General features: G+C 50.5%; 3 protein-coding genes across 5 annotated transcripts; 2 read left to right on the plus strand and 1 right to left on the minus strand.

Moving 5' to 3' along the window:
• The first annotated feature begins 1,341 nt into the window (after nucleotides 1-1,341).
• H257_08647 lies at nucleotides 1,342-2,538 on the plus strand. Of its 2 annotated transcripts, XM_009834623.1 has the most exons (5): nucleotides 1,343-1,498; nucleotides 1,544-1,689; nucleotides 1,753-1,978; nucleotides 2,020-2,246; nucleotides 2,310-2,401. In XM_009834623.1, exons 1-4 carry the CDS (start codon nucleotides 1,355-1,357, stop codon nucleotides 2,179-2,181), a joined length of 678 nt encoding a protein of 225 aa, XP_009832925.1. In that variant the 5' UTR covers nucleotides 1,343-1,354; the 3' UTR covers nucleotides 2,182-2,246; nucleotides 2,310-2,401. The 2 variants fall into 2 exon arrangements, with proteins under 2 accessions (XP_009832924.1, XP_009832925.1); XM_009834622.1 differs by having other exon boundaries at nucleotides 1,342-1,498; nucleotides 2,020-2,538.
• Nucleotides 2,380-4,371, minus strand: H257_08648 (hypothetical protein). Its single transcript, XM_009834624.1, has 2 exons — nucleotides 4,233-4,371; nucleotides 2,380-4,152 (listed from the first exon to the last, which is right to left on the minus strand). The coding sequence occupies exon 2, from the start codon at nucleotides 4,122-4,124 to the stop codon at nucleotides 2,547-2,549; it is 1,578 nt and encodes a 525-aa protein (XP_009832926.1). The 5' UTR covers nucleotides 4,125-4,152; nucleotides 4,233-4,371; the 3' UTR covers nucleotides 2,380-2,546.
• Nucleotides 4,372-5,307: 936 nt separating this feature from the next.
• On the plus strand, nucleotides 5,308-7,208 carry H257_08649. 2 transcript variants are annotated; one of them, XM_009834626.1, is made up of 3 exons: nucleotides 5,308-5,736; nucleotides 5,779-6,050; nucleotides 6,125-7,208. In XM_009834626.1, exons 1-3 carry the CDS (start codon nucleotides 5,544-5,546, stop codon nucleotides 6,983-6,985), a joined length of 1,326 nt encoding a protein of 441 aa, XP_009832928.1. In that variant the 5' UTR covers nucleotides 5,308-5,543; the 3' UTR covers nucleotides 6,986-7,208. The 2 variants fall into 2 exon arrangements, with proteins under 2 accessions (XP_009832928.1, XP_009832927.1); XM_009834625.1 differs by having other exon boundaries at nucleotides 5,308-6,050; nucleotides 6,125-7,189.
• Nucleotides 7,209-8,376: the final 1,168 nt, after the last annotated feature.

Raw genomic sequence — 8,376 nt, forward strand, 5'->3', positions numbered from 1 at the left:
ATCCCCAGGTAACCGTGTAAAATTCGACAGGAGGCTGCGGGAAATGGTGAAAACCAGTTTGGCGTGGGCAAAACCAACAATACATAACCGTGTTAAATTCACCATTTTAGGAATTCAAACCAAAATAGAATACTTTTGGCAGGTAACAAAATGTAAACAAGTGTTTCAAACGATACGATTGATGCACTTTCGTGGTCAATTTTGACTCTATTATAACATATTTTCATTCCATAATCTAGGAGCGTAATCTTAACGTTGCGCTCTGTTATACGAGCCAAGCGATTGAAATTCAAGGAGGTTTAGGTTGAAGTTGATGAAACCGACAAAACTTCAATGTTTGAGGTGTAATTTCACGTGAACCAACACGAATTTCATGAATCTGATACATATTCGTTGAAAACTTGGTAAGAGGTACAGTATATGGACAATAACGTTGGAAGGATTTGGACAAAGTTTAGGTAGGTTTTTGTAGGTCAAAGTTTTGCACTGGGCTGATAACATTTCGAAAACATTTTATATTCATTTTAAATTAACAACTTTCATTCAAAAATGAAATACATTTGTAGGTTTTGCCCACATAGTACGAATTTCGGGAACCCTTTCATCGAATCTTGCCGCCCAAACCAGGCTCCAATCTCTTCCATTGGTCAATCTGAAATTACTTGCCTCTGATTAGCTATAATCCATTTTCGATTTTATTACCCTGAGCAAGCGTTGCATCACCAAAGTGATGTTCTTGTGGGACCAATGACGAAGAAGGAGTGTTGGTTTATGCGTAAGAATCAAATGAATTTGAGCGTATGCAAAGCCAATAATTAAATAAAACTTGTTTGTTTATTTAATTATATATCTTTGATTATGGTTATGGATATTGACTTAATAAATTTCTGGGGTCTTTGAAATGTCAGGTCTATTTCCAACAGTACAACTACTGTGTACGGTATTTGATTATAAACGACATCGCATCCATTTCCACAGGTTATAAGTTTGCAAGGAGTTGTCAAAGCTGCGTTTTCTCCTTTTCGGATAGACATGAAATGGATTTTAATTGCAAATGGTTTCTTTAACTAATTTTGCGCCGTTTGATTGGTTCTTGATCATCGATCTTAAATGAAGTCATGCGTCGTTGTGAATTGATTTTTTACAGGAAGACATGGAGAAATAGGAATTGGTTTTGGATTATCATCCAATCATCGTTGACGTATAAAAACTCACGCTGAAACTGTCCGTCCGAATTATATCCAATGAAATCGAATTATTAGAAAAAAAGCTGTTCAAAATAGGTCTATTTTGACCAATCAAAAGGCGTGAAAGGGGGAGGATCGAATTTGAACATTTCTGGACGGGAACGAAGATGAGTCAAGCGAACAAGGTGTTTGTCGGCAACCTCTCGGACAAGGTCAAGGAGAGCGACATCCGCGACAAGTTCGAGAAGTTTGGCAAGATCCTCGAGATCAGCATCAAGACTCCCTCGCGTCCGCCGTCCTTTGCCTTTGTCGTACGTCTTATTCGGTCCATCTCTGGCTCATGGGCCCCATGGTAGCAATACGAAGATGTGCGCGACGCAGAAGACGCTGTCCGGGAGCTGAACGGTACCGAGTTGGATGGCAACACGCTTCGTGTTGAAATCACCAAGCGTGGCCCGCGTGGCGAAGACCCCCGTGACATGGAACGTGACGAACGCAGCAGGTATGAATCGTATTCCCTGGGATGCATGGGCATACATGGATATGTGATCTTCATGATGATTAGGCGCCAACATGGCACGTCGTACCGCATCTCTGTGAGCGGCTTGTCCTCGGACACGAGCTGGCAAGACCTGAAGGACTTCTTGCGTGATGCCGGCGACGTGGCCCATGCCGAAGTCGATCGTCGTGGCCATGGTACCGCGTCGTTCCAAACTGCGGATCAAATGGATCGCGCGATCCGAAAACTCGACGACGAGGAACTCAAGGGCCGCCGCGTGCGCATCCGAGAGGTACGTCGTCTTCCCAGCCGTGGTGTCACATCGTCGTGTAGGACTATGAACGCAGTCGCGGCCGCTCCCGCTCTCGCTCTCGTTCTCGCTCGCCACCGCGTCGCCGCCGTCGGCGCTCTCCCTCCCGATCCCGTACCCCACCTCGACGCAGCCGTCGGTCGGACTCGCGCAGTCCGCCGCGCCGCCGCCGCTCTCGTTCGTAAATAACCCTAACACGAGAACTGAATCCGCGTTGCGTGGAGCGTTGCGTTCGGATATATTCCTTTTGGTACTGCCATCAACCACCGTCGTCTCTTGTCCATACGAACGGACTGTATCTACCATACTGTAGCCATAAAATCCTCGGAACGATCTCATGGTGGACCGCCGCCGCATCCGTGGCCTATAGCGGTCCCATCGCAGCGTTGTCGCATTTGCGACCCCCCTCACCTTGGAACTCCATGCGACACCGTACATGGATTCCTCATGGGAGCATATGCGTCCCAATCTTGGCAACATCATCGCATATGGCCAACCAACCCTACCCTATTGTTCTTGCTATTAATATATTACTTTCCTATCATGATGGCTACTTGAGCAAACTCGCCTTGTCGCTTTGTTTTCTCCGAGGGGACACGAGCAGGGTCTCGTCCTCGTCGTCGTCCGACATGGAGAACGGCATCGCAATCGCCTCCTGTCGCAGGGGCGGCGAGTCCACGTCGCAGCTGCTCCGCCTCTGACTACTACTAGTGCTGTTGCTTCCTGTGCTGGCTTTTCGCATGGCAAGTCCAGACAAGGATGATGACGATACAGGCGACAGGGGGGTCGTCTGCGATACGGTTTCGACTGCTACCACTTCCACCGCGCAGGTTTCGATTGGCGGCGCCTCGTACTCGTCTTCGTGGGGGTGGTCGGGGGCGGGAATCGCTGCTGCCGCCACCGCCTCCATCTCGTCGTCCGGCGTCGGCGTCGGCGCATCGAGAATCGAACTGCTCGAGACGTCGCCGCCCTTTTCTAGGTCGTCGTCGTCGTCGTCCGCGCGCTGCAGCATGTAGTCCTGGTACGACGAGCTAAAGTTATGGAACGCATCTGCGACGATGTCCTTGACATTCAGCACTTCCTTCATGTGGCGCACGACTTCGCCGGCGGCGTGGGGGGTCCCATTGTCCTCGTCGTTGACGTCGTCGTCGGCGGCGGCGGCGTCGTCGCTGCGGGTGCTGCCGGGGGGATGAGGGGGGGACGGCAATGGCAGCTTTCCGTCGCCGTCCCCCGCCGCCCCCCGATGATGATGGGACACTTGAAACTGCCGCGCGCCAAACGAAATCATGTACAGAATGGCCACGGGCACCATTTCCACGGATAAGACAAAGTCATTCCATGCGAATGCTTGCTCGACGGTAATGTCGGGGCAGCTAGAGATCATCAGCGACTGCCAAAACGTCATGAAGATGACGCTCTTGACGGCAAAGAACTTGAGCACGGGTGAAAACGGCGCCAAGATGTGCTTGGTCGCGAGGTAGAAGACCAGCAACCCGTACAACGCGATCGAGTAGCTGCCGTTGTACACAACCCAGAGGAACCACTGGTACCCCGTCGAGTTGTACGCGTCGATGGCGAGCATGAACAGCGATAGCAGCGCTATGCTGGGCTTGATTAACACGAACTGGATCGTGGCCTTCTTGCACGCACGAAGGAGGCGGCCATCCCGCGCCATCGGCGGAAAGCAGAAGTTGCACGGGAACGGATGGTCCAGCTCCTTCTCCCCTACCATCTTGGACACGCAAGTCGACTCGCCGCCGGCAAACGACAGCACGAGCTCCAAAAAGCTGTACACAACGAACGACTCGTAGATGTCGCGGAGGATGTTGAAGTAGATGGCTTGGTGCACGAGCCAGAACGACAGGAACGACCCGATCGCGTAGAACGGCACGATGATCAAGATACGAAGGATGTAGCGCTGCAGGTTCGGTCGAGTGTACGCGCGAAGGTGGAGATACATGTTGCACAGCGTCAGCCCCGACGCGACCAACGCGCACACGAACGACACAAACAAGCACCACCCGCGCTCCGTCTCGACCAGGTTCAGCGGCAGTCCGAACACCGTGCCATTCCCTGTACTGTTTCCGCCCAAGATGGACGTTTCGTTGACGATTCCTATGTCTGACATGGTACGTCCAACCACGCGTCGAGCTCAGCTACAGGATGGAACATCATTAGGGTCGTGACAACCTTCATGCATACATGTAGAGGTCGAAGCGTCGCGCCGCCCACCTACCTTCTAAGCAACGGATACGGCTAAAGTAGACGGAATGCTGCGTTAATGCTGTCAGCGCCTACAGGAGTGAGCAGCTGGCGTGTTTCCTCAGAGGACGGTTGAATCGAAGATGGAGTAAGAGAAACCCGTTTGTTCCCAATTTACCCGGCAGCCCAAACAACTTGACTTTTGTATGTCCGAGCTCGTATTTTTAGCCGACTTCCGGATACCAATCCGGATACTTGCCGCCTGAACTTCTACTGGATGCGCTAACAGCACTAGTAACTCCACTGACGCGATCACACAAAAGCGCATCCACATTTGCGCACTTCAGCGCAAGGACTTGATGAAGGAACATGATCGAAGATACAGACGATCGTGCATGTCAATGGCTCCATGAAGCCTGCGGTGGACTGCAGATTGGCCTTCTATGACAGTAATCCCATGAAAGTCCACAAGGATCGTCGAGATGACTAAGTTCATGAGCATGAACGTGGCTCCCCCCCGCCCTGCAGCCGTGAAATTGGGATTTATACGTAGTACTTGTGCATCAGTTTGTACGCGGTCGGCAGTTTGAAAGAGTGGGCATAGTCTAGGGATGCACAACGACACGGACACTTGCTCGAGCATCGTACGAGCAAGTGGAAGTTCGCACACTCAAATGGGAAACATGCTGTTACTCGTGAAGGCACGCTAGCAACGCGAAGATGTATTCGATGGTGCGACGATGCCAAGTATGTAATGTGCTTGTCTCGGGTCAAAGCAACATGATTGGCATCAGGCACACCAATGTACCTTGCAGAACCCATTCATGTACTCGGCTCTGAGGCGCGACTCGATCGGGGGGAGCCCGACGTTAACGAGAGGGTAGGTAGGCAGACAGACACATATCGATGGCATTCAAGTCGCTGAGTGCCAACCGTCGCAAAGATCGCCATATGTTCGTCCCAGAACTTTAGGGTTTGTCCCAATCATCCCGCCAATGAAACGACAGGATTTGAAATCTTTTGGTAGTTCCCGTTTTGAGGTATCGCCTTCAACGTCGATCGAATTTCAAGCGGTATTTTTCCCCTTGGTTCCCACTTTTGGTCAATATCTTTCCTTTCACAGTGCCCAATTGTTGATGACAACGTCATCTTGTTCCCAGTTTGATGATTTCCCACTTTGATGATTATTCGTGATTATCCTAGGACAAGAAATGCACCGCCTTCAACTCGACCAAAATCCTACTGAAGGCAAACGACGCTTGTGTCAAAACCCATCAACCACTGCCAGAAGGCGCTGCTCGTTCAGTTCCCAATTTCCCGGCTGCCATCAACACCAACTGACCGCATGTGTATCGTCGCCAAGCCCGCCGTGATTGTCGTGGACCCCGTGTCGACGGGGCTGCATGTGGCCCGTGAAGTCCTCGCTCGCGGCTTCCAGCTCATTGTTCTCCACAGCTCGGATGCCGACAAACCAGCGTGCATTGCCAACATGCCAGCCGACGTCGCGACTCATGCTGTTGCCGAGATCCATCATCACGGTACTACCCTTTCTGCAGTGCCCCATGATCACCAATCTGTAGACATGGACAGCACGTTGCATGCCCTGAAGGCCCACGTCGTGGGGGGGGTGCTCGCAGGATGCGAAACGGGAGTGACGCTGGCAGACCACTTGTCGGATCGACTAGGGTTGACCACGAACGGCGCGTCGGGGGCGGTCGCCCGCCGAAACAAGTATGCGATGGGCGAGTGCATTCGTAACGCCGGCCTCCGCGCCGTCAAGCAATGTGCGGCGACGTCGTGGAATTCGATTGTGGACTTTATCGAGCACGATCTCAAGCCCGTGCCGTTTCAGGTAACACATTCTTTTAATTTTTCGCAAAAAAATATGGAAAAAGGTTATTTTATTTTTCGAATATTGGAGTGTAGGTGATTGTGAAGCCCGTCGAGAGCGCCGGCGGGGACGATGTGTTTCTCTGTCGGTCCATGACCGAGGTCAAGGACGCGTTCGACCACATTCAGGGCCATGTGAACCAGCTCGGCATGACCAATATGGCGACGCTGGTGCAGGAGTACTTGGTCGGTACGGAATACGTGGTCGACACAGTCACCCGCCACGGCGTGCATAAGGTCGTGGCAATGTGGGAGTACGAGAAGGGGCCGGCCAACGACGCGCCCTTCGTCTACTTCGCCGTCCGCCTCGTGGAAGCGACGTCGCCGAAACACAAGACCATCATGGAGTATACGCTCAAGGTGCTTGACGCTCTGCATATTCGCCACGGACCCGCCCACGCCGAAGTCATGTGGCAGCCCCATGAGCAGGCGCCGTGTCTGGTCGAAGTCGGCGCGCGGTGTCATGGCAATGGAGGATACTTTGTGCCGACGGTCGACCGCTGCCTCGGCTACAACCAAGTGCGCGCCACGGTGGACTGTTACTTTGACCCGACCGCATTCGCGTCGCTGCCTCCGTTTCCGGGCAAGTTGCTCGCCCACGGCTGCGAAGTGCCCCTCGTGTCGTACGACGAGGGGGTGATCGAGACGTGCCCCGGCGTGAACGCTGTCGCATCCCTGGCGTCGTTTCAATGCGCGTACTGGAGCGTCGGGGTCGGCAGCCGACTTGTGCGCACCATCGACGTGTTCACCAAGCCGTGCAGTGTGTGGCTGCTTCATGCATCCAAAAACGTGATGGAGGCAGACGTGAAGCGGCTTCGTAAGCTCGAACGCAACCGAGGCCTATGGACCGTCCAAGGCGAAGCGGTCGGGATGTGTCCACCACCCCCACCATACTAAGCACATGTTGTGTGGATTACAATTGCATGTGTTTTCGATATTAAACGTGGCCCCACTGTGTGGGTCGACTGCCAACTCTATATTCTATACCACGCCCAGTGAATCAACGATACTAGTTCGAAAATGAAGTAGTAATTGTCAAGGCCAATTTGGACTTTCCAGTAAAATCGAATGAAGTAGGGTAATAATATTGTAATAGTTCAGGGTACAAATCTGATAAAAACTATATTGTCCTTTCACCCAAAATTTGGACTTTTTTGTGTTGATTCTCCAAATCTATCGTTGGATCTTTTGACTGACTTATCAAAATGCAATTTAGAATAGGGTATTAATTCCTCATCCAAAACCACGGCCAAAATTGAAGCCAATGAAAACTACTTGGACGATTTGGAATAAGATTATTTCCAAAAAGTTCAACTTCGACGATCATGATAAATTTTGCCTGTGGTTGGACGATCCCGATCCTGGGAAATACTGTTTAGAATAACCTAGCCAATCCAACTACTACGTACTGAAGTACCGTACTTTACGACTCAATGTTGAGTGTGGTACTCCATTGCGCATCGCCAGGTTCTGTTCCGACGTTTTTAACTTTGATTGGCAATTCGAATGCGTTGTGGGGAGTATGTGTTTTCGCGATTTGTATGCGTTTTGAATCGAGTAAATCCGAATCGACGAAATGGAACCTGAATGTGGGAGTCCCGGTATTGCAAGATGACATGCTTCTGCTCGTACGCGTACCTCGAGTATTTGTACTCTTTGGGCTTACGCCGCGTGGGTCGAGGCATGTCGTCAAATTTTCTGTGATTGGGTGGTGTTTCCGATTTCAAAACCCTTCGTTCAAATTGTCATTTTCAAACACTACGTGGATATAATAAACAGTAGGATATAATAAACAGTATAAAAGGGTATGCATATCTGGAGGGATCACCAATGGAGCAAATCAAAATTTTAGAGGTTGCCAAACGGTGTACCACACTCAACATTGAGTCGTAAAATACGGTAGTACACTATTGAGAAATTTGACGATCATTATAGTTTGACCCAGTCGCCAAAACGTACATCCTTAAATATGTATATGATGCACGTCATCTAAAAACTTGTAGTTAAGTCCGCTAGCTGCTAACGCAGCTAGTACGCGGCCGAGGCCATTAAGTGTCCGCTGAGTGATTTTAACGCTACAGCGTAATATCAATATCATCTAAAAACTTCCAACTGGCCAAATATTATTGTTTACAGTTAATGTATTGTGCTTTTCACCCAATTTGGCCATTGTTTTATCGCACAAATCAATGGATGGCAAAAATAAAACCACACGTTAAACAACGCGAACCAAGGGTCTGGCACTTGAGCTAAATAAAGACAGGTCTTTATTTGCTGGACCATTTCAC

Source organism: Aphanomyces astaci (genome assembly GCF_000520075.1).
Source record: "Aphanomyces astaci strain APO3 unplaced genomic scaffold supercont1.19, whole genome shotgun sequence".
In the NCBI taxonomy this organism is placed as follows: Eukaryota; Oomycota; class Saprolegniomycetes; order Saprolegniales; family Verrucalvaceae; genus Aphanomyces; species Aphanomyces astaci.

Bases quoted from the DNA above. Each gene is read 5' to 3' on its own strand.
- H257_08647 (XM_009834622.1), top strand. From the start codon at position 1,355: ATGAGTCAAGCGAACAAGGTGTTTGTCGGCAACCTCTCGGACAAGGTC. The intron at 1,499-1,543 runs GTACGTCTTATT...GCCCCATGGTAG, and splicing joins CGCCGTCCTTTGCCTTTGTC to CAATACGAAGATGTGCGCGA. The intron at 1,690-1,752 runs GTATGAATCGTA...CATGATGATTAG, and splicing joins GAACGTGACGAACGCAGCAG to GCGCCAACATGGCACGTCGT.
- H257_08648 (XM_009834624.1), bottom strand. From the start codon at position 4,124: ATGTCAGACATAGGAATCGTCAACGAAACGTCCATCTTGGGCGGAAAC.
- H257_08649 (XM_009834625.1), top strand. From the start codon at position 5,544: ATGTGTATCGTCGCCAAGCCCGCCGTGATTGTCGTGGACCCCGTGTCG. The intron at 6,051-6,124 runs GTAACACATTCT...ATTGGAGTGTAG, and splicing joins TCAAGCCCGTGCCGTTTCAG to GTGATTGTGAAGCCCGTCGA.